We start from the raw sequence: 26,804 nt of genomic DNA, 5'->3' as shown, positions 1-26,804 counted from the left end.
AAGATATTTCTCCAAGAAATTGTCAATATTACCCTCCATTTTTTATGAGTACACTAACACGTAGCTCCTCCATACAATATTACTTATACCAACTCATACAACGTGGTCTCTCCTCAATCATGACAGAACAAGAATTAGAGATTGAGAAAAAATATATATAATTCGACGCGATGACTGATGAGTCAAGGAGCACTTTATTCTCTGTAACGCTCACTAACAAAAACAGTTCTCCATGTATAGACACTCAGTACTACATGCAAAATACCTGCAATTTTTTGTTAATATGACTAAATTGCTATTTCTTAAATACAAAAATATGACTATGATATACATCAGGGAGCACTACATATTGTGCTCTCAATATATACACTCGATGCTTCATATTAACGATACAAAATTTAGATTGCCTACATGGTGATATCCTAAATAAAAATGTATTTATTTTGTTCAAAGATTCATATAAATAATAACTTTATTATTTTCCACAAAACCTCTATAGGAAAAAACCAAAATAATGAATACCCTTGCTATTTTTTTTATTATTATTGGGAGTTCTGAGGTAGCTGAGATTTAAATGAATGGGGGGGGGGAGAACTAAGTCATTTGAGTTATAAAAAACTTTTATTTATTTTGATCATGACAGAAAAAAATACACAACTTGTTAAACTCAATCATTATAAAAATGAAAAAGTATTTGGTCCTGATGAAAAAACTGGAAAAATCTTTACCATAATTGAATTTTTATGTTAGAAAAATTTATTTTCTACCAAAATTATGACACAAAAATTAAAAATAATTTGTTTCAAAGCTAGAAAGGAAATATTATTTGGATCAAAAAAGATATATCACAGTCATAATTAATCTTATGATGATCTTAAATTTCTAAAGTCATTGCATACTAACTTCAAAGACACTTTTTAGTTCGTTGAAGTAATTGGAAAAACAATAATGTTTACATATACTTAATTGGCGCAACTTTTTAATAACAACTACCTTTATTAAGTGCTTCCATTTTTAGAAATAAGATAAGTGATTTAAAAAAAGAAAAATATATCTAGAAATATCCAAGTTACAATAGATTATATTATAAATTCTGTCAAATTTCAAGGTCTGTTAGCTATTGAGTTTAGTAAAACGTGTGATTCAGTTTGTCTTGGAAATATTTTAACTCGTAAAATATTTTTACAAATTTATATATTAAAATACATGACAATTGAGTTGTGGATAGTCACTCAGTGGAAATATGACCAATTTAAGTTTATGTTTTATTCATAATTAGATTAGGTTGTACAAATGCATTCTAGCACGCTTAAAAATGCACACATTCTCACCTGTATAATCTTTGTGTAGTTATGTACAGTGTTTATTTTTTAAGGATGTTATCATTATTTTTTTAAATTCTTATATGAAAGTTCACTAAGTATAAAATAATTAATATTAATTTATCTGCTCACGAAAGACGGAGAGTAAAACTGATGATTTTTGAGGAAGCTTAAAGCAGAATTAAGGATGGATAACCGAATTATTCTGGCTTATGTCCTTGCTATATACGGCTATATATTGGAGCAAATCTAATGAAACGTCATGACATTTAAACAGCTTTTTTCCAATGCATTCTTACAATTTTCTGGGGTTTTTTTTTGTAGCTACATACATTAGAGTATTTTATCTACCCGTTTCATTGAAATTGTCTAACTTTATTCAATTAATACATAAATATGACGCGGAGTAGCTCAACAAAGTTAAAATCATATCTCTTCTGGAAGAAGAAGATATATTAAATACATCTTGTCAAGTTTCCCTAACATATTTGGGGATTATCCAACTACTTTTATCTTTTATAAAGATAACAACATTTCTTACAAAAGAAAAATATAATCATAAAAACATTCAGAAAAAATAATTAACTTTTTATTCAGTTATATCCAATATTATCTTGATTATAATGTCCGTGTCAAACATATATAATTCTTTTTTACTTTGTTTTCATTATTCACTGAATAAACACAAATAAGAATATAAATAAAGCCAGTATTTACTATATTATATTTCATGTTCATTACAAGCTCACAAATATCGCTTCATCAAACAATTGAAATAAGTCGGTGAGTTTTCAATCTTAAAAACTCATTGATCTGAATAATGATAATGTTTATTTATTTTCTATACCCATTCAAATTTTCAATAATTGAGAAATGATAAAATATTCATAGATTTGATCCAAGGAAGGATCATTTGAAAACTGACAGCTTAAGTTATTCAATTTGAAATCATATACTTTTTACACTTAATGTGTATGTGAATATTAATAATCTAAAGGAAGTGCTGGAAGAAAAAAAATAGATTGTAGATGACAGATAATTTTTTCCATTAATACATTATTATGTTAATAAGACATATTCTATACAGAATAATATATTATCCACTTCCTTTCCATCTCATTTTTTCATTCTCATGATGGTTAAACATAATAATTACGTAAAGTAAAGTTTCCTTGAAACCTCTACAATTATATCCAGAATTTGTTATTCACATAGAAGCTAATAATAAGCACAAAATATTAACACAGTATTAAAGTCTTTGGAATGGATAAACACTCCAAGAAAGTGAACGATAATTAATAGAATGTTTCGATGAATAAATTTATGTGTAAGCTTTTTTCTTCATTTCTGATTTTAGTAAACTTTTATTCTACTTATTACAATTTACAATAACTTTTTTATAGATTGCTTATACTTAAACAAATATAACTCCTGAATTATCAAAACGACATGATGGAAAATGTAACCTATGCCAATCTCTCAGAGGCAGAAATTCTCGAGAACTTTGTTAAATCAATGGTTGAAGGGTGGAGATATCAAGCTAGAGTTGGAGATGTGGCCTATGCCTTCCTTATTGCTTTATATGCTTCATTGATTTTATTTGGATCTATGGGAAATATACTCGTTATTGTTGTGGTTATTCGAAATGCTGCTATGAGAACGGCTAGAAATGTTTTTATAGTCAACTTGGCTGTCTCTGATTTAATGCTATGTCTCATTACAATGCCTCTTACCCTTATTGAAATCCTCTATCAAACGTGGCAGGTAAGATGAAATTAAGTACCATCATTCATAATTATTTACAAATGGAAGCAGAAAGACTTCATCTATTCAATTAGAAAATGAAAGCCCCTTTTTACATTTCCCTATGTGTAAGTTTTTTTTTGTTACTTTTTATAATATTTCTAATAACGTATCTCAGTTGATTCAGTAGCTCATTAGTGTCAAATGTGACTCGTTAACACAAAAGTAAGCTAGAATTATTTTCCTCAAATATTTAATATGGATTTCATTTTATAGTTCCTCGATGAACTATAGTCAACTTGTATTCACAAATTCTATTGATTCAAAATTCCATAAATTGTAGTTAAAGTAACAATTATTTATAGTCACAATTTAAAATTTAAAAAATGATATATTTTATTTGAAAAACCCTATGTTCGTCAAATTATGCCTTACTAATCAAATGAAGACTATAAACTATAGTTGGTGTTTTTACAAATCTCAACTCTTTCCAAAAACTTGCAAAGTCTGTTCAAGTTGCAACTTGTATTCACAAATTGTACAAGTTGAAATTTTGTCTCCTTTAAACGCATGATTTAATTACAACATTGATCATTCTAATTACCAACCATTAATTGATACTTTCATTTCATTTGGTGGATGGAATTCACATATTTATTATGTATTTATGAGTAATATAAATTTTTGCATTTGAACTTCATAATGTGCTACAGAGTACCAATGTTTTAGTAATTTATATTAAAATAGTCAAAAATTACACCATTAATGTATTTCTCATCCATAAAAATTCAATTATTGAAATTTCCTTATCCCAAGTATTGTAAATCCTTCATTTCATCTCATTTTTTGGGTTTGAACTGGTAGAAAACCGCAATTTGTACAGAACATATATATAAATACATAAATAAAATTTTAAAAAATCACATAGTTCGAGATTGTTTTTGTGTTCAAACAACACAAATATAATATTGTTCTTTTTATGGTAGTAAAATTGGAAAAATATAAACAAAATGATGTTAAGGAGCCTAACAACTTATTACAATACGAGTTATTTGCTTGACAATCATCGCTTACTATAGAACTCAAATAATTAAGTTTATACCTGGTTGCATTTCTATATAAAAGCTATAAAATACATTGTATTCATTGACTATTAAACATTGTAAGGTTGTATGAAAGAAGAATAGCGACAATTTATCATTACATGAGTTTAAAACTGATCCTTCAAAATATTTACTCTGTACTCCCAGTCTAAGCTTTAAAAAAAATGAGGATACGTACATATAGGTTGATGGATTTTTTTAGTTGCGATAAAATAATTTTCCCTGTTTTCATTTCTTTTGAAATACCACAAATTACGTTAATTTATGAGTTTTCCTCGTGATGTCTGTAATAATTTTGCGTATAGAGATTTTCTCTACGGACTTTTTTGATAACAAACAATTAAGGTAAACTTTTGCAAGAATAAAACGGAGTACATCATTAAGGCTTTATCACTGACTGATTTATGGATATATCTTTTCATTTTTCAAAATGATTTTCTTTGGCTGCTACTATGGCCTCCAACCTGGGTCAAAGGTATCATAGCACTTGTTGATAAAATCATCGGAGATAGCCGCCCACTACTACTCGGCAGGGACCTTGAGGGGATCAAATTTCGGTGAGGTGTAGCACAGGCTTTCTTCTCGACTACACCCTAAATGGCATATTAAACAGTCTGGGGAGGAGGTTGACCAAACGGATTTGTTATCCTTTCAACATGTCAATAGCTTCTGGCCTCTCTTAACCTGGTTTGCCAAGGTTGCTGATGAAACTAGTTACCGATGTTGTAGTGCATACCTCCCACAGTCCAATCACTCATATTGAGCGCCCTGGTATCCCGTCTCATCTACTTGGCCGTACTTCTGGTGAGTCAAAGTCCTCCATATTCCTGATTTTCCAGCGTCTACTGTTCCTTAGGGACCTCTCAAGTCTCTCATCCCTTCAGCCAATATTCTTATAATGTTATAAACAAGACTCCTGAATCATCCTAGGACCTTCATGATCCATGGAGCAAATAAGATACCTTTTGCCTTTTCTCCTCCATGCTGACAAATGTTGATTTTTGAAAGTTTATTTTTTTTATTGCTTATGAGCCGGAATAGTCACTAATTTATATATGTAATCTAGTATTTAAAATATTCATTCTAAAGTACTCCGGATTGATTTAAAGTCAAGTCCACAATTTAATCTCCTAAATGTATGTATGTGCATATTTTAGATACAGAGTTAGTTTTACTAATGATATATATTCCCAATATTGACTAATGGCCTAAGTATTGGAATAAAATGTTTTATTGAAATATTTTTTTTAATTTTATAATTAGCTGTACATAGTAACATACAGTGTCCGAAAGTAAGTCATACCATTTTTGATACTAAGATTTAAATCAACTTTAACAAGAACAACATGTACATAGTAAGAGGAGTATTTGTTATATAATTGTACCTTAGAAATGTCCTCCTTCTTTGGTCAATATAGACTTCAGTCTGGGCAGATGGTCTTGCACACCTTGATGACAAAGCCATTACACATGACTTACAAGCACACTCCTTCTTGAGAGATTCCTTCAGGGAATCAACAACGCAGTGGAGGACTTTGAAGGCCTTGTTCTCTACAAAGCTCCATATTCCATAGGCAAGTGGTGATAAGTCTGGTGATGAGGAGACCACAAGTTTCAAGGCCAGAAATCCAGTAAGATTTTCCTTACGCACAGCTGGAGTTGTTATAGCTTTATCGTCAGGTTCTGAGTCGTGCTGTAATTATTAATCTTTATCGGGGTGGTTGTCAGCCAACCAGGTCTTCACAACCTCTTTCATTGCCTTTTGGTACTCCTTGCCCCCCCCCCCTGCCCTAAGCCACACTGGTCTAAAAGTGTTCAGTGACAATCTTATTCTGTTCTCCACTTCCTGTCTTTCTGGAGAGAGTTAATAAGCCTTCTGGCCTTACGGACAAACTCACCAGAAAAATTTACAATGTCCGCAACCTCTTTAACATAGTGGTGGGTTCGGGGAGGATATACAAACTGGTGCCTTTTTGCCTCCATTGTAGTTGTTTGTTGACGTAACTCAACTAATAATACAGTTTATGAAAGCTGATAAATTTAAAAATAATTTTATTTTAATAACTCAACATCGATTGCGAGTAATAATAGTTCCATGGAGCTCTAATTGGCACTGTACAATTTGATTACGCTCACAGTAATTTTGAGTTGTTAATTCTAAACACTACGGCATAATTTAGTGAAGCGAATAATAACATGGTACCCCTGAAAAATTAAAGAATGTTTTAAAGGAGAGCAGTTGGGCTGTAAGGAAGTAAATTTCAACAAAACCTACTCCTTATATAGCAGAGAACATAGGCAGGAATTACTCCAATGTCAATCTCGATTCTACAGTGATTCGTTGTTTGTACATACACAGTACTTTAAAATATCCAAGAATTTTAAAAAGTGAAGAGCTACAAAGTACTTGTAATACAAAAAAAAAAAAAAAAAAAAAGGAAAAGAAGGAAGGAAAGAAAAAATAAGAAAAAAAATTATATAGAGGAGTGCTACAAATGGACTTAGGGATGAAAAAATCCTTAGTGTTACTCTCAATCCTACAGAAATAGACTCACATTACACGTAGATGAGGTCTCCTCATGAATTATGATAACAGCTAGGTTCGTATCAGTCATTAATAAGAGAGTTAAAATCTGTGACCGTCCATTCCGATCTCTATTATTGGTCCTTAAAAAACATTCGTAATTTTCAAGCGCCCTCTAGAGGCCATCATTTTCACAAGTTTGTGTGGTATAAAAGTTTGTTATTATTCTTTTTGCCGGCCTATTTAAAATTCATTTATTTTCATAAAAATTGATGAATAATGTCGTCCTTTAGAAGACCAGATGGTACTTTTAAATTATGGGATCCATATCTCCCTATTACAACTTTGGAAAATTTACCACCCTGATCAGATTAACAAAAATAATAAAAATCGCACAGGAGCAAATGCTAAGAGTTCACAAGTCTGCACATATGTACATTGTACATTAATATATTTGATGATGTCATAACAGAAGCTAAGATATTATCTTGATATGATAATATATCTTTCTGTTATTATTAAATTATTATTACCTACTCATGTAGGTAAATACAAGGAACGTATTAAGTGTACATAGTAGAATAATAAAGAATACCGAGTGCAGCGAAAAAATCTTTACACTTCCTATCTAGAGCTTAATCAAGATGTATTTTAGCAACCAGTTGTAATATGGTATGTAATTTTAAAAAATAACAAACATTATGTCTTGGCTACTCTAATCATCTATGTACCCCTCTCCCCCCTCGGTAGCAATGATGGCTTGCAGGTGGTCACGGAAGGCCTTAAAGCCATTGCAGATGTTGTCCTCAGACATAGCATCTCAGTGCTGGTTGACTATGTCTTGAGATAATTGATATTTAATCTAATTGGTTGGCATCTGGTAAGTAGGCGGTCACATTTTTTTGACCCAGAAATGGAAGTTGTCTCTTTACAACTTCTGGGTCTTTTTGGACAAATGTGTAGGCAAACTATCCTGCTGGAGCACCATGTTCATATCCAGGTAGTTAGCCTGGACCCATGGTAACAACTTTTTCATCCAACTTCCTCTTGCCAGCGTCCAAAAGTGCAAGGACCGTAGATCATGCTCAGATGGCATTTGCTCGGCTTCTAAGACACAAGGAACAATTTTACTGCATTCACAAAACCTTGATTTATGTAGCTGAAACGAAGTGTCAAGATTTTTTCGATGCACCCCGTATACTATGAAGATAAACGATAGAATAAATTAGATATGCATCAGATGAATATTTAATAATAAGGTTTTATGTACATAAAATGAGAATTGGAATGTCAATGTTATCAAACATAGCAGGTATAATAGTATAATAGATGGTATATCAATAAGTGCAACCCCAAAAATATATTATTTATTCATCTTTTTGTCACGTCTGATTTTAAAATTTTCCTAATTGTTGATTTTTTTGAGTTACATAGGTCAATTGAAAATCGGAAAAAGAAACCCTACTTTCTATACGAATTTTTTAACCTGTGGATGTATGATGAGTTCATTTCTCCTTTTTCAATTTAAATTTCGCATGTAATAAATTTTGTCTTAAAATGCCATCTACCATTATTTAAACTTACTTGAAAATATTATGCGGATATTTCTTCCACGCTTGTAAGTATATTACATTATTAGTTACAAGGACTTAAAATCCCCTGCCGTTTATTAATATTTGATTTTTCAAATATATTATCAGAATTTTTTAACCATATTTTGACAAATTTAGTCATTTATGTATTTATTTAACATCCTTCCACAATTTTCTTATTCCTTCATGCTTAGTGAAAAATATTTAGTTAGAATGTTTCTAAATATAAAATAAATTCTATGCATATTGTTATGTCGATAAGTACTTCTTGATATTTACTAAGACATCATAATATGCTTCATTACAAAAAACATTATAAAACAGTAAGTATGTTAACCACTTAATATTTATCAAGCATCAAATTATACAACTTTTGCAAGAGGATCAAATTGATGAAGAAATTGGTTTGTGTTTTAAGTAGACTACTTAATTATAGACAGCAACAGACAGGGTTTGTAAATGATACCATTGAATTGGGTTGTACAACGATACACTGAATAATATATTTATCAGCGATAAAAATTACGGTAATGCAGTTGTTCTGAAATTAGAAATACTTTTCAGAATCAGCGAACCCCTACTTTGGTGCTATAACTAGATAAGTAGAGCACCTACACAAATTTTTAGCTAATTTGGTGAACGTTTACCTCATGAAAAATTGCAGTTATTAAACACCAATGAAGCGAAACATTTTTTTTGTACGTTATTTTGAAAACATGTTATTTATTAAAATATTTCAATGAACAAAATAAGATAATCGTGTTTTATAATTTTTTTGTAACTCTAATTTCCTTGATTATAGAAAGAATAAGTGATCTCGCCTAGACTTTTTATTAAATAAAATAAACATAATTAAACTTCTATAGAGAAAATGAAGGCGCTCGGGAGGAATTAATTATCTCGTTCGTTTGAACTTCAAAGAAAATTACTAAGTGAGATGGAGAAAATGTAATGCTAAAATATTTACCTATACTTAATTAATTCAACTCCATCTCACCAATTAAAGAACCATGAAAAAAAGGACAACCTGTCTTTTTTTTCTTACTTATTATACTTTTAATATAATATAAATTTATAATGTTAATATTGTTTTTATATTCTAGGATACACAAAAAATAACCACCTTTAGAGTTTTGTAGTTCCCCCAAATTATAGATCATGGTCAGTATCAGATGGCCCTTTCTATAGTACTGAAATAACGTCAGTTGAACACATATACAGACATTGTTACTTGCCCAAAATCTGAATATAATAAAAGACGCTCATAGTCAAAACTCTCTGGAATACCAATTTTTATAGATAAAATATTTCATATACAAGTAACATGAAGTATAAAAACAGCATATAGTCAAACTTTTGATATCAGCTCCATAAGAATTTATGAAAATGAAGAATTTTATTTCAAATTCCTTTCCATCCATTTGAAAAGATATCGTATGTTCCCCTCAAAAATACTTTGAGTGCAAGATGTGCTAAAAATCCCCAAAGATCTGTCACAGACAAGATCTAATCGAACACTGGTTTCCTCAAAATGGGAATTTTAAAATTATTTATTTACAAAATTATTAAAAAAAACTATTTTTTTTATTATACAACGGATATTAAAAAAATACGAATATATTCGACTTTTTATCTGAAAAATTGATGTTTTCTTTATCTAGATTTGACTGTATGAATCTTTTTTAAATAAGGTTTTGGAAGATAAATTTTTGGAGGCTTTCGCTCAAATAATTTTTTTGTTTATACATACGAAACTCAGCCTTTTAAAATAAGATTGGAAGATTAAGGAACTATGAACATATGGTTTAAATAGTCACCATTTGTATCATTTATATTATGCTTAGTAAGCACAATCTTGCATCTAATATTGTATCATTTCCTAATGGTGCTGAACAAGCCATTTTCTAGTTCTATTTTCTATATTAAAAGCTGTATATTAATCAGGGGCGTTACTAGCTTTCATCATATTCCTTTTTTTGGGGGAGGGGACTTAGCCCAAGAAATTATATACACCGTTTACTTATACATTTGTTTGGAAAAAAGTAATTTCGTATTTCTCGACCCCTTTTTTTTACTAAGTATATCTATCTTCTTCATTATTGATCTCATCGGATCATACGATAAGGCCTTATAAAGGTGTGAGGGCATACTAAAAACGTTTACGGGGCAGTATTGCGCTAGGTAGTGAATTATTGGGCTTCAAGTATGGAGGTATCAAAGGAACAAATTGTCCATTTTAACTACCAGAAAGGGAAAAACGCATCGACCAAGAACATTTTTAAAGTAATGATGTTCAATGATGTGCTACGGACTGGTAGGTCTGTCGTCCAAAATGTGGATAAAATCATGGACAAAAATCGAGATAGACCGTATTATTAGCAGTCGTAGCATTGCTCAGAAGCTAAACGTCGATCAAAAACCGTTTTCAACCATTTTCAAAAGAATGGAAACAAAAAAAACTTGAATGGGAAAGGAATAGTTTTTCATCGAGGCAACGCAAGGCCGCACACATCATTGACGATGCGCCAGAAGCTCAGATGGGAAGTTCGTATGCATCCAACCTACAGTCCGGATCTGGCACCAAGTGACTACCACCTGTTCCTTTCTATGGCCAACGCGCTTGGAGGTACAAATTTTGTCATAATAAAGCCATCTGAAAATTATTTGTCCTATTTTTTTATCAATAGGGGCAGGTGCTCTACGAGAAGGGCATTATTAAGTTGAAATCTCGTAGGCCACAAGTTACAACTCAGAACAGGGCATATTTGTAACACTTCGTATAAAGCAAAAAATACGAAATAATTTTTACCTTACCTATTATATAGGTTTATTTTATATATGCATCAAAGTGGGGGACTCAAACTTCCCAAAATTGGATTGGTAATTTTTTGTATTAAGTCCGTACTTTCTCTTGCCGACTTCAATATTTTATAATTATTGATACAACCCTACCGTTCCTCATCAAATATAAATATCAAACTAAAGATTGATCCTATAAGTGGGACTCAAGACCAAATCTGTGATACGTGTCGTCAGTTCTAACTGAATCTTTAAAATTTGAATCTTAATCACACTATATCAAAACTTAATTGGATATAGTCCCAGGATCTATTGTTAGGTATGAATCTACAATATATAAACAAAGTAAAATAAAATATTGTAAAAGCATTTTACATCCATTATTGCGTTTAATTAATATTTTTTTGAATTTATTATTTTTGAGAATGGTAAACCCAAACCTAAAAAAGCGGATTGATTCTTAACACTAATTACTGCTAGAAAACATAAGAAAATGTGTTAAAGTAAATGTGTCCAGATGTTATAATATTTACCATCTAAATTTGTATAAACGTTCTTTCCTTATAAATAACTTAGATTTATTTACCAAACACTAATGCATGTATATTTCTTTGAATTAACATTTTTATGAATTATTTTAGTTAAAAAATAGTGTTGATATTGAAGTGCTTCTATGTCTGTTCTTTAACGTATCACAGCCAAACAAGTAAAATGATACATTCTAAAATGTGTCATACTTAGATAAACAAAATGAGCAAATTTAGATAACTTTGAACTGGGTTACCTTTATTATAGAAAAAATCTATACCACTAAATTTTATAAAATAAGTCACAAATTTATGAAAATATATCTTTTAGTAGGATATATGTATAAAATGAACTCCGAGGTAATTTGAAGCCAAGAACAACAGCAAGTTAAGCACATATAAATATATTTTTTATTATTAATAACTACCCAAATGTATGAAGTAAAGAGCCACTCATTATGGTGGAAGAAAAATAACTTGTCTTACGAATACTATTATAGACTAGCGCCTTTATGCAGACTATCCTTGAAGTTTTCATATGTGCCCAAGATATGGAGTGAAGCTAAAGTTTTACTAAAACCAAATAAAAATGATTATTCAAACCCCAAAGCATTTCGATCCATAACATTGACAAACACAGGAGTAAAAGGAATAGAGAGATTCATTTATTGGTATATCGAATCCTAACAACTAAAGGTTTCAATGACCAACCAGTTCAGGTTTCAAAGAGGGAAATTAAATGATTCTGCTATAGCCCAATTAGTGGATAGAGCAGAGAGTGCCTTCCTCAACAAAAAACATACTATTGTTGTTTTCTTTGACATTAAAGGAGCATTTGACAACTTCCCATACGACATAGTTGAAAAACATTTCGACCAAAATGGTACTGACTTTTCTACAATTCAATGGCACAAACATTTTTTACAGAGCAGGCAAATCGTTTGTACAGAATAAGGAATAAAGATTTACTTCACCCACTCTACGGGATATCCTAAGGAAGGGGTTCTTTGTCCTTTGTATGGAATTGTAAATTCAGCCTTTAATTAGGCCTGAGCCAGGCTAGTTGCTTACAATTGGATTTGTTAATGACATAGCCTTATTATCACAGGCATAGACCTACAGTCTATAGCTGATATAATCCAAATGCAAGTAAATGAAATGCCACATCAATTCTCTGAAATTGGCCTTAAATTTACTGAGTCAAAAAAGCATGGAAGTTATTTTCGAAATGAAACCACCCCATATAAGCATAAAGAAGAATGCACTAAGGACAAGGCTAAGAACTATGGAGTATATTCCAATATCGTGGATGACCCCGTCCAGATCTAAAACAGTGGCACAAAATACTCCAAAAATAATTAAGAGCATGCCTCCACAAATTTAGTGTCCCCATAGAAAAGGAAATTTCATAAACTTATTCTTTACCTCCGCTGGTATTGATAAAAAATGACACTCTTGGATTTGCATTGCCTGTATGTTTTCACAGATGGATCGAAGATTACGGACAGAGTTGGTTATGGATGGTGCATTTCCATAGAAGACAAATATTTATTCGACGGATACCATAATCTGAGGTGGTTAATTACTGTTTTTCAGGCTGAGTTGGAAAGTATTTATCAAGCAATACGTGCCCTAAATGATATGAATGAATACCTTAAATTCCCTGTCATTCTTCATATTGATAGTATAGCAGCTATTGAATGCTTGGAAAGGAAAAGAAGGCCCTTCACAGAATAACAACGATGTATTTCGGAAGAGATTAAAATTTCAAATCTACCCATAAGTATTATAAAATGTGTAAGGCGTAATGATGGCAACACTGGGAACGGTTTTGTGGATGCCCTGGCTTAAATGGGGTGACAAATAACTTATCAATCACCTAAAGAAGTTCCACAAACAACTTAGGCGGTAAAAATTAGTAAACCCCAAATGGGAACAGGAGTGGCATATTGATCCAAGTTTCAGTCAAACAAAACGGTTCTTTACAAGATGGAAATTCCTATCACATACTAGAACATCTCACAAATATTTGTGAACTTTGTTCCAGGCCACATTCCAATGAAAATACATTTTAAAGAAATGGGTTTAGTCGATGAGGACTCATGCAAACTACGTAAAGAAGGATAAGAGTATCCTCCCCGTTATCCGACAGAATGCAACGCTCTTGCAAGTGCAAGAAGAAGCTAGTGTGAAAATTGTGAGGACGTTTGTTGAAATTAAAAGTTATGTACAAAGTTTCATCACAGGTATCATTGGTACTAAACAATTTGAGGACGTTTTTCAAGACGATGGCTGCTTGTAGCCTCCACGAAAAAAACTGTTTCATTTATTTATTTTATTTTTTAACCCAATATTATTTACCTTCATTTTTTGTTTACTTTATTATATTTTGTTTTTATGAATGGTCGATATGTTCCTTGTCTGGGGTTTCTTTTTATTTTTTTCTTACTTTTTTTTAATAACCAACGATTTATTCATGTGTGTAACGTATTTATTAATATAGGTGATTAAAATGTTTAAGTGAAATATATCCCACCTCAATGGTATATGCATCACAGGTTGTTGCATTAAATTGAGGTTTCCAAGACTCATGGAGGGTGCCTGTACGTTTATGCTCCTTGTGAAATAAAAATGGAAAAAAAAAACTACGTAAATGAAGCAGAGTTATTTACGAAAAAACTTAATGTTATTCTTAACAGCAAAGAAGATAGCCATTGCAATAAATTGTGATCTCACACACCAGAAAGCTTCCGCCTCAATTTGCTTACAAAGTAAGAAAATCCGTAGACCCATTTTCAAGGGCCAGTATCACAAGGCCCAACACAAATTGCATAGAGAAGCTTGAGAGACTCGGACTTGGTGTGAGGTTATGGTTTCACTATAGAGTTACCACATCCTCCCTTTATGTTAATAAATCGAATGTCAGTGTCTAGGAGCGATTATATTATTGTTATAAATCAGAGTTTAAGTCATCTTTCCATCTTATCCTTTGATGGGAAATTTTTTTACCCTTTACCTTCTTCTTTTGATTGTGCAGACATAAATTACGTTAGTATGCATGCATTGTGTAAGGTGAGGACTGAGAACAAGGGAGTGCTGGGAGTAGAAAAAGTAAGGAGACCTTTTCAAAATACAGTGTTTAAGAGGTATTGTGGATTAAATCTTAAAGTTCCGATGATTTTTGAATAGCTTAAATTCTAAGCCTTTGATTGATGTATCTGTTGTAAACAAAAATTATGTATATGTCACGATGGAGGCGAGAAGAACCATTATAGGTAATTTAATTTGCCTCAAAGGTCCACCTCGGATATCATGATGGCTTTAAACGTCAGCAAAGCAATAGTATATTTGGTCAGAAATCGTTTGGCTGATGGGCAAAACCTTAAGGACAAATCCAAGAGTGGAAGACTAACCAAAGTGAAGCCTGAAGACATCATGGAGGCTTTCAAGATCAGCCGGACAATGAAGATGTCAGAGTACACCAAGAATAAGAAGGTGCATTGGTCTACTATGGGCAAGGCCAACCAAAAGTCTGGGGGAAGGTCGCTTTGAACAATTGAGAGGTCAATCCTGTTCCAACATAAAAAAATAACTCTGTCTTCAGCGATGTCAACAACTCTTCAATCATCTAAAGGACAACAGGAACCAGGTGCTTTTTTTCTTTGATGAAAAGACCTTTACTATTGACCCTGTCTATAACAAGTAAAATGATCAAGTGGTATGCTTTGGCAAGGCTGACAACAGCATCAGGATATTCACAAGGACCAAACATCCGGCTTATTTGATGATGTTGAGGTTGTGGCATCAACTGGAACAAAAATCTCTCCAATTGGGGTATCTGTTGGATATCGGTTACAGCGGCCCACTACTTGATGGTGTTGAATGAAAATGTGGTCTGATAGATCACCAAGACCATGAAGAAGTCTAACAAGGCCACGTACGTATTTCAATAGGGCAGGGATCCGACCCATACTGTTAATATGGTACAAGAGTGGATGGGTAACAACATGAACTTCTGGTCCAAAGCCCAGATCTGAATCCACTGGGTTACTACATTTGGTGGCAATTGAGAAGAAGTCTTGCAAAAATTGCAACCACAATATTGATTACCTGAAGATATCCGTTAACCACCAGTGGAAGTTCGTTAAAAACTTAATCCTTAAAAACCACCGCCAAACCATCACATACATCAAAAGAACCCCACTAATACCAAAAAATAGTTTAAGCCCTCGGTTTGCAAATTGAAAGCCACATTTTTTGTGTGCACAGAGCCATTTAACTATTTTTTCTTATGGGTGCTACGTAACAGTCAAATAACATTATTTGTATTTCTTTAGTGATATCAATATATTTTTTCTCTTTAATTTTGTTCACTCAATTTTAAATTACTTTTTTCTTTCTCTTTTTGGTAAGTTACTGATTTATGTTCGAAATAATTTATCTAATCCTGTGAGAAATACTCCATAAAATAAAATTTTAATAGTTATAATTTTGTCTAAAAAAATATCACTATTTTATAAATTCCTACATTAAATAATACAACAAAGTGATTTTAAGGATCCAGGGGTGACCTAAAGTACCCCTTGCAACTCGAGGGCTTAGAACTATTTTTTGATATTAGAGTATATTTATGTATATGAAGCTTTGTCAGTTGTTTTTAACAGTCCCACTTTACCTCCGAGACACTGGCCAATCCGAGGGGGGAGAGTATTCAACCATATTTTAAGAGGCCCTACGCAATTTATTCCCCTTCTCCTCCTCCTATATTGCAATAACATTACTCACACTTGTAGGTAATGTATAATGTGTTATCATTCATCATGAAGTTTAAACTAAATACGGGTATTTTTCCTTACTAACTATTTTCCTACATGGTCATTTTCTCAAGGGTAATCAATGATAATAATTATCAAGATTTGTTGCCTTGATAAAGTATTTAATTTTCATATACAAAGTCAATATTTGACAATTTTGAGTATATTCCTATTTATGATAATAAACAGGAAGATAATTTAATTATCTCTACTGAAAAGCAATTTATAGAGAAAGCAATATAGCTTTATTGAAGTAAATGCAAAGTTATGTAATGAAAAAGGGGTAAGAAGAATATAATGAAAAAGGACATTGCAAAACAAATCACATATAACTGTTAAAGTGAAAAGGAGCGTAATAAGTATATCGTGCAAGAGCTCTAAAAAACACAAATGCTCAACTTTTTTTTCTTATTTTTGTAGATTTGTTAGTGGAAATTAAGATTTGGTTCTATCAATTTTCAGTCTTTCATACAGTAGGTACTGTTTATCATAGAAAACCTTTCAGTGACGTTAAGCTTCTTAAAAGTATATTTTGTGCATCTTTTATGCTTGATGATTGTAAGAACAAAGATACTATTATCAGGCGCATAGTAGTGTTACATATTTGTAGTTAAAAAAGGAGGAATTGGCATAAAAAATAAAATAACAATTTATTAAGAAAAATACTTGGCTGGCTATGATTTTTTTATTTTCAATTCGTCTTCAAAAAATTACTGGTATCACACCGTCGGTTCAACTAGAAATATTTGCCATATATTGGTATATAAATGTATATAAAATCGTTTTTGTTTTTAAATGCAACGGGAAAAAAAGATATATGCAAGATTGTTGTAAATATGTTGATTGAAAGAAAGATACATTTGTCAAAAGTTGTATCAGTTACAAGTGTTCCCAACGTTTCTAGGACAATCGTCTGAAAACATTTTTTCTGAAGGGACCATTTAAAATATTTTTCCCAAAAATGATATATATATATATATTGATATATGTAATTGTATATTTTAATTCAATATAAAATAATACCTAGTAATATTGATAGAACGACAAAGCTCAATGGACAACGTGTTCTGGAGAAATTATTCTCTTGAGCTCAATCTGCGTAAGTTCACATTCCGTTCGTTCCTAAAAAAGGAAATATATATAATGTATAGGGACTTCAAAGAAGATTCCTAGGTAAGACTATAATACTATAATGTTTAATCATTCTTAATAAGTACACATCCTTCCAGCCAATGTATGGAACACTAAAAATAATAAAAATAAATAGATACCGTTCACATTTATTAGACATATGTCACATAAGATAAATTAATATGTTTTCTTTTACATGGAAATATTTTTTTTTATTAATGATCATTATATACACAAAACACATTATAGTATGTATGTGGCCCAAACTTAGTTCGAATCTTTACCGTTGTAGTAGCTTAAATAAATTAAATAATAAACATAGACGACACCAACTCGAATGAAAGAAGTGCTAATCACTTCTCCGTGATCAAATAATTATATTTCGAAATGATGGATTATTCATATTTGATAGACGAACAAACATTATACATATATTGCACGAGCAGGCACCTTCCAATAGAGTTGTCCCCAATCATACGGACTACAATTAACTAAATCAGATGATTACTTGAAGTGTCGAGCTTCCTTCTTTTTTTTAGCTGTTTCCTTAAACATTAAATATGTGTATACATTTATTCAATAAATTAATTTAAACACTGACAAGGAACATTAGTTTTAAAATTTATAAACTGGATTTTCATTCTAGATAGTAAATTGGATTGAATGATTTGATAGAATTGTGAAATTTGTATTTTTGATACCACTTAAGAGAATTATTACATACAAAGTTAGATATTCAAATGTCAATGTATCATTATAGTAGTACATGCATATGTGTAGTCAATATAGTTTTAGTTTATAAATCTCATGAATTGCTGATTTTAGCGATTTAATCATTAGGCAAACGTTATTTTATCACCAATAAGAACTCATCAAATCATGTAAAGGGGTGTGATCTTTTTTGTTGAGTTGACATATACTTAGGTATTCAATTGAAACTAAATTACGATTATATTCCCTGTGCTTATCATGTGATCTAGTTAAAGAAAGAGTCTGAATAAAGTAAGAACACATTTATAAATTTAAAAAAAAACACATGTAATCGTCTTAGCTAAAGAGTAATTTTCAAGTGATTAACAAACTTAGTTTAAAAAAATCTCTTCCAATAATATTTCGTAAATTCTTATGAAAATTCCATATCTACGTTTTCAAAAGCAAGATAAGGTTAGTTTCATGAATTGTAGCTTTCAACCTAGTTCTTTAACGGCACATACTTAAATTTGTAAGTACGCATATTGATATACTTAGATAAGCAAAAAGTGCAAATTTAGATGACCTTGAACTGGGTGATCTTTTTAAGACCTTGATTTGAGAAAAAATACGGAAATAAATCAAAACTGTTTGTAAATACGAATATTATACAAATTTTTAAAAGTAGGATTCACTTTTGTATAAAATGAACTCTAATGTCTTTTTTAGACGTAGCCCAACGACGAGTTAAAAACTATGTTATTGTATTTTTTTACTATTGTTAAGTATTAGATCAAAAAAAGCTGTTATATCAGTAGAAAAAGCTTATCCATGACACAGAACATTGATGAATACGCTCTTAATAGTGAAGCAATTCTCCAAAAAGGAAAATAGTTCCGACGAGCAAGGTAATTTTGGCCTTTAAATAGGTTTGATTGTAATTGTTTCAAAAATGACTAAAGGAAAGCACCACATAGCGCAAAACATATGGTGAAATTCGATGATAATAGTCAAACTGACTAATAAAAAAAATGAACAAAATGGTTTTTTTTAAATTTTAAAATAGACTTATATTTTGAGTCGTGTCGAAAAATCATTTACACAAGTCAATCCAGGTGTATAATTGGTTGAGTTCACACAACCCGAACTATACAAACTAAAAATAGCTTGATTTCATGTTGAGTTATAGGATTATTTTCGCAAATAAGACTAACCTCTTAAGATAATGTCTTTAATCTTCATTGCCATAAAATATGAATATTCGGGCGATTATTTGACCTACTTCTTCTTACCTCTTATGGCGTTTTCAGCGAGCTGGAAGAGATGTTTCTTTGTTATGAAATTGAAGGACGAAGCAAAAAACATCATTAAAAATGAACATATCTTTTGAATACTTTTCGCACAACCAAGATAATTGAAGTCAAAGTGGACAATGGCTCAGTTTTTGGTTGTTGGTTGATAGTATAAATTCATAATATATGTCCCATATATTTGAAACAATGATAGAATAAGTGGTCTGAAAATGATCAATTTTAACCCCAAAATGACGGTAGAAATCCAGAATTTTGTAGATATTGTTTTTTTGATGTATTTTAGAAGAAAAGAATACAGATCTGTCAGAGAAGTCTCAACCATAAAAGTGAGGCACACTATGTAGTGTATATTTATAAAAAAAGTATTCAATCTCTTTGATTAATTTTTTCATGTAAATAGTTCTCTCTTGGGTATAATAAAACACACAAGAGTCTGAAAATGTTAAATTGCAAAGGTTTCCCTTTCTTCTATTATTTATTAAAATGCGTGTTTTAGAAAATTCATATCACTTAATCGAAAAAAAAACCCGGATTATCTCCATCCACTAATAATGATAGTTGTTTAGAATATTTTATTAGTAACTCTACACATAACTATATTCTAATACCCACCATTTCTCAACTACAAAAGAAATATATTGGTACACATGAAGTTTTTTCCTCCATCAATAAATTGTGTTCGGGCAAGATCCTGAAAATATTGGGATCCTCTAAAATATGTCAGACAAAGGAATAGAAATTCAACATTCCCCTTCTTTGAGAGCAGCACTTGAGAGTGAGACACAAATACCCCACAAAAGGCATAAAAGTGTCGTCCAGAGCATAATTAGTTAATTAATTTGAGTATGAAAACACATTAAGAAGGAGGTAACATAAGAAAAAAAATTAATTGACAGATTGACTATATTAATTATGAGCTTGACAAACCATCAGATTCACATTTTTAACCTTTTCAACTTCTTTTTTATATTAATTATTACTCCTTGCTCTTTTCCCATGATTTGTACCCATAAATTATTTTTATGGCAGATTCTGTGTAGCTCTATAAAACATAATTGTTAAAAAATTGAATTTTGCTTCATTGTATTTTTTTTTTTTTAAATTAACAAAAATAGTTAATTTTAGTAGTAGTGCAGTACCAAGATTTTAACACAAGTTGGAAATTAAAATATAGATTTTCTCAAAAACAATGCGATAAATTTTCTTTAAAATATCAAAATCGTGAACATATATGTTCAAAGTGTAGCCATGAGTGTGAAATATAAACATCAAGAATATTAGTCTTTTTCCAAAAGTTTTGAGAACGATTTCAAAAATTAAAATCATGATTTTACAAGTGCATTTATGGAGTATATATATTTAAAAGAGACTAGGAACGCATAATATTAATGTTGTATATAAAACAAACCTAATTTTTTTTATTACTTAATTGGGCATCATTTATAGTTATTGATGCAAATACCACATTATTTTCAAAGTATTAATAGGAAAAAATATTAACCTAGTTATTCTTTAATATTTAGTTAGCGATTAATTAAACTTTATATATAATAAATCAAAACTTATATTATGAAATAATTAAATACAGTACTTCTCAGGAATTTTTCAAAGGTTTAAAACCTCTAGAAATCCCACAGGCCTAAGAGAGAAACTCTATCACACTTAAAACTATACACTCAAGATTAGTTTGCATGCCTCCATCAATAGTTTCATTGATTTAGAGACTGGATTATGTCTTAAGTTGGAGATACAGTCGGATATAACTATCAGCAAGCACTGAAAAAGATTTTGGCATCTAAAGCCAATAAAAAAGGATTATTATAGGCCTGTAGTCTATAATAGGTTACCATTTTCCTAACAGACCTACTAACTTTTGCATTAAGAATATTGTCTTCTCAATTATTCAAATAGAGCAAAAAAAAACCAGTAAAGCTCTTATGCTTTCTAGTCGACATTAAACAGTAGTTTTATCAAATTTATATGCCTAGAGGGGCAGTAACTAACTATCCATACAACTTCACCCTTTCAGCTGAATTATCAAGGTAAATTCTGTAAAGGAATCAAAAGTTAAATATATGCCATGAGAAAAAAATGATATATTTTTGTCATCTGTGGTATCATAAAAAGCGAAATATTGCGTGGGGAAAATGTATACTAATTAGACAAATAATATATTCAAGCTAGAAGGTTCGCTGACTCACTTGGGTTATAGCTTTGGTTCTTTTAATGTATTAAGAAGAATTCAATGTAAAATGATTTACTTAGTATCTGTATAACTTTATTTATACAAAAATATATGGAGTCATTTGAATATTTTATAAGTAGCTTTATAATGATATAGAAATTTAAGATAAATTTATCATCAAAATAATGACGTTTATAAATACATATGTATACGTATTAAATATTTACATTTACAATGATAATTAAATATGAAACTATAAGATTAGTTGCATATATGTATGCGTGTAATTCTAGAAGCTTGTAAATATAATAACAACTCACTTTATTTATAATTAGTATGGTTTTACTCAATGCACTTTAGATTAAATTCAACTAAAGGGTAAAAATCATTTTTTTTTTATTAGGACTGTATTACAATGTTACACACAAAAAATGCAGGAAATTATATCATTTCAAATTTGATGTTTATAACCTTTGCTATCGAAATAGACGCAATTTTCCTTTTAAAGTAAACAACTAAACTAGCAAGCAAAGAAAAGAGGGATTTTTAGTATATATTAAGAAGCTTAGATTTTGAAAAATGACAACTTTTAAATTTTGTAAATAGATTGAGGTGTCCATTATGAAATAAAAATCAACAAAAGCTAAAATTATGCAGTTTATTCGTTTCACGGTTAATAATTTAAAGGTACACATACAATTTGTGTACGTACTATAAAAAGGTATCCAACTTACATAAGAGAATTCTAAAAATAACTAATTTGGAGTTTATCTTTTTTTAAATCATACTTTATAATTAGAGAAGGGAAATAACGAACATTTTGAAGCTTCTGCATACCCCTTTCAAACCAATCAGGTAGGCATTTAGTAACATTATTCAAATTAATTTAAAAAATTCTACCTGTTCCCATTTGCCAAGAAAAGTAAGTGTGTGTCAAGGTGTGACATAAGTTTTTCTTCTTAGAAAAATATGTTAAATTCATCCTTTTTTCATATCTATTATATACTAGCAGTTTTATCCGACATTGTTTGGAGTTATTAGGCGTCGAGAATCAAACAAACATTGTTTTATTAATATAGAAGATAATTCCCCTTAAAAATCCTCAATAGGTCTCTCCGTTTTTTATAAGAATACTCACACGTAGTTACTCAATATTTAAATGTTTTCTCCTCAAGAATGAAACCATATTGATAATATTGAAAAAGAAATATTGTACAGGTTGCCAATAACAAAATAACCTAGAATAGTCGGATCAAGTGAGTCGTTGTGTTGTGTCATTTTTAGTAGTCCAAATAGAGTTCTAAAAGTTTAAAGATTAAATATTAGCATTTCGATCAGTTTTTTATTATTGAACAATAATAAGCAAGTGGAATACAATATTCGAAAATTATCTGTTAGCTCAACAAAATACATCAATATAATTGTATATATTTGTGTATCTCATGAAAAACAAAAAGATAAAAATGCATAAAATAATAAATATTTACTTCTATAGATAAAAAGACATAATATTCAAATTTCAAAAGTTCTGTTTATTCCAAAGATTTATTACTAAATTAAATTTTGTGTGCCTTTAATCAAAAACTTTTAATAATTTAACATATCATATTTACGTTAATAAATAAATAATAATCATTTTTATGTAGATATGGATAATTGATTCAAAAAATACACAAAACTTATTAAAATTTATAATTAAATAAAGTAACTTATAAACAAAAACAGTTTAAATATAAATAGTTAAAGTGAAACCTTTTAATAAAAACATTTTTGAGCAAATATTATTTGATTTGAATAACTGTGAGGAAAACAGTTTACAAATTCATTTTTAGAAAAATTTTGCTTCTTTATGAACAAACTTCAATATCATTCTAATTATATTTTGAAAAGTACAATATAAACCGGTTAAGCCATCAACACTTAACACAGATATTCGTTCATAGTAAACACTGATGAAATTCCCGAATTAAATATTTAATAGGATTTCTTTCAGTTTCTCCCACGCTTACCATATTAACAGGCGTAAGGCTCTGATACTCGCGTATATTGATGATTCTCAATTAAGGGGATACTTCTACGATGGATTTTTGTAATAGTTAATGAATATTTTTATCTTTAATTCAAGGAAGGTTGATTATAAAAAAACTTATCTTCTTTTTGGAATAATAACAATTACAAACTTAATTACATGAAAATATATTTTACTTCTTCGAAATAGTAGCATTTGTTTTTCCTCCAAGATTTTTATGTACAAAAAAACTAAGTTTTATAATACACAACCAAATTCCCTCTTCGATTTTAAACTTTAAAACCCATTAAAAATGCCGGTTTTGATTTGTGCCAACCATGAAAGATGTGTAATTACAATAAAAACTCAATTTCAGTAGCCTTGAATGATAAAAATTGAAATTTTTAAAAGATTTGCAAATTCACTTACTATAAACTTTGTCTTTTTTTTGGTCGAAAAAGCCCAACAACCCACCTTCCACCCTAAAAACATTTTTGAGATGCCCCTGAGGACGTCATTATTATACAATTTGGTCCCCCACTAAAACATTCATTTCTGCATCAATTTTTGCGTTCCCTTGGTAGATGTGAAATTCTTCTACATAGTACACGGGGATGGTTTTAGAAGAAGCACTCTGAGCAAGTTTCCCAGGCCACAATTGTCAAATCGTTTAATCAAAAAATAATAAATTATAGAAGTTTAAAATTTTTTTTTAATATAGAAAAATGATTATATTTAGTAGCTTACAAAATATTCAAAATCAGTTTTAATAAATTATTATGAAATATAGTTTGACATCTTAGCATTACAAAAATCGGGTTAAAACAAACATCATTAATATTGAATTGATGGAATGTCTGGGTTCTAAAGGTTTAAAGAACTGCATGTTTTAGCATTTTATTTTTATCATATATAAATATCAAACTCCTTTTATAGAGTAGACTAGTTATTTTTATATTGTTAATATAACTACAGAGTGGTTCTAAAAGTTGATAGCCTATATGTAAGTAGTTTTTTTTATCTCAATATATTTTACATCGACAGTGAGTCCCTGGAAATCGTGAAACAATTTTTCTACGCTCAACTTGATCAAGATTATTAGATAGTACAAGAAGTAAAATAATAATACTTCACATAAGCAATGAAATCTCAAAGTGGCCTCCATCATGGGATCGATTATAATGCTGAAAAATTAACAAAAATGAAACTAATTTGAAATGACTAACAGCTTTTAGACTTGTGTAAAAAGCTAGAAGCTATCCATTTGATAACCCCTATGAACATTTGCTATAAACGGTTCACAATTGATCAAAAAATTAAATAAATTTTGATGCTTTTTGATTTGACATATTTATCTTCACATTATGGGGGAAAATATATTTGTAAAACATCCATAAAAGACACCCACGCAAACTCTATTGGTATATACAAATATATATATGACACAAACAAAAAGAGAATTATTTATTCATAGATATAATTGACTTTCTTATAACAATAAAAGTATGTTTGTATAATCTAATTATAGATACAGAAAGGGAAACAATATTGTGATGACAATATGCATTACAAACATTCATGCATTTGTTTTGTACAAAAAAAAAAGTACAAAATTATTATTCAAAGTGTATACTTTCCCAACACTAGCTCAACAAAAAAGTGAGGGTAGATGACAATCTAAACAAAGTTTGTCTAAGGTAGTGCATTTCAAAGGTAAAAACCAAGTTCCAGAATAAATAGTATCCAAGATATTTTTTTTTTGTGATACAATGCCCAAAAATCTTGAGCAATTCTCCAAAAAATTAAATTTTAGAGCTGTTCAAAACAAAATATTGTTTTGTAAAAAAGATTGAAAAATTAAATTTCCAAGAGATGGTAAAGGAAAATCTAAGCAAAGTGTGTTTAATTTTAAAAATATTGTCTAATATCTCCAGCTAGAAAATAATTAGAAGTAACAACTCTACATATGTGGAAATTTGATATGACAGACGACTTAATAGGAAATTAAATTAATTAGAAAAAGTAAAAATGTGTACGTGTAAATAATAAAATATAATTAATGAAGACATATAAATTTTCTTATAATATTACCTTTCATAAGTTGGTTTCCAACCTAACTATTATGCCTATTTGTCACTTTTTCATAAAATAATAGAAAGATGACCAAAAAATAGTGTTATACTTTTCTATTGCGCAATGTAAAAGAAAACCCAAATTTAGAACAATAAGTATATATATAAATTTATTTGTACAACCATTATTTAAAAAAAAAAATTAAAAAAAACGTAACTCAATGGAAAATACGCTCGGAAGAAATTACTTTCTTGAACTCAATGTGCGAAAGTTTGCATCTCAGTCATTCCTAGTGAAAAAAATATGTTTCATAAATATGGACTTCACAGATAATTCCTTTGTCAGATGGAGTAAATGTAATTCTAAAATGTTTACAGATACTTAATCAGTGCAACTCCATCTAATCAAAGGAACAATTTAAAAAAAAAAACATTATCGGGTATTCCATCTATAAAAAATTATTTATTGATATTTTCAATAGGTCCTTTCGCTTCATAACTTTGAGATTCCTTCTTCAATTTTTCTTGGTTGTGTTTTTTTATGAAAGAATGAAGTGGAAAATATTCAATTATATAATAGTTTTATCATGCATAAGACAATATAAGGATATATACAACTACTTTTTGCCATGTCTTTGACAAGTCTACATGTATTGTTTGTAACATACTCACTCTAAATAACTTAAAGTAAATAATTTACTAATTCCGTACTTTTAAAAATTCAAATACATTTGACCCAAATATAAGAAAACTACCTACATTGCTTCGATATTTAGGGAACAAAGAAATAGTAATTGGATGGCTATGATTTTTTTTTTCATTTAAGTAATCATATAGATCTATTTTTTTTTCTAACTCAAGGGTTTGTTCCTTTTGTATTTACAATAAGTTTGTCTTTGTGGATAAATAAATGATTCCCTTCACTTCAAGTACTTTAAATTAGGATAGGATATCAAGCTCCTTTCAGTGTGACTAATAGTG

General features: G+C 30.0%; 1 protein-coding gene across 1 annotated transcript in view; it reads left to right on the top strand.

Moving 5' to 3' along the window:
* LOC121129374 (neuropeptide F receptor) overlaps positions 1-26,804 on the top strand; it is a 106,592-nt gene that overhangs the window by 58,634 nt on the left and 21,154 nt on the right. The window contains exon 2 of the mRNA XM_040725095.2: positions 2,726-3,086. Coding sequence (XP_040581029.1) covers positions 2,772-3,086 — 315 coding nt within the window. The 5' untranslated portion in view covers positions 2,726-2,771. The remainder of the gene's footprint in view (positions 1-2,725; positions 3,087-26,804) is intronic.

Source organism: Lepeophtheirus salmonis, chromosome 14 (genome assembly GCF_016086655.4).
Source record: "Lepeophtheirus salmonis chromosome 14, UVic_Lsal_1.4, whole genome shotgun sequence".
Taxonomy (NCBI): domain Eukaryota; kingdom Metazoa; phylum Arthropoda; class Copepoda; order Siphonostomatoida; family Caligidae; genus Lepeophtheirus; species Lepeophtheirus salmonis.
The sequence above is the reverse complement of the archived record's forward strand: the minus strand, read 5'-3'. Positions and strand labels throughout refer to the sequence as shown.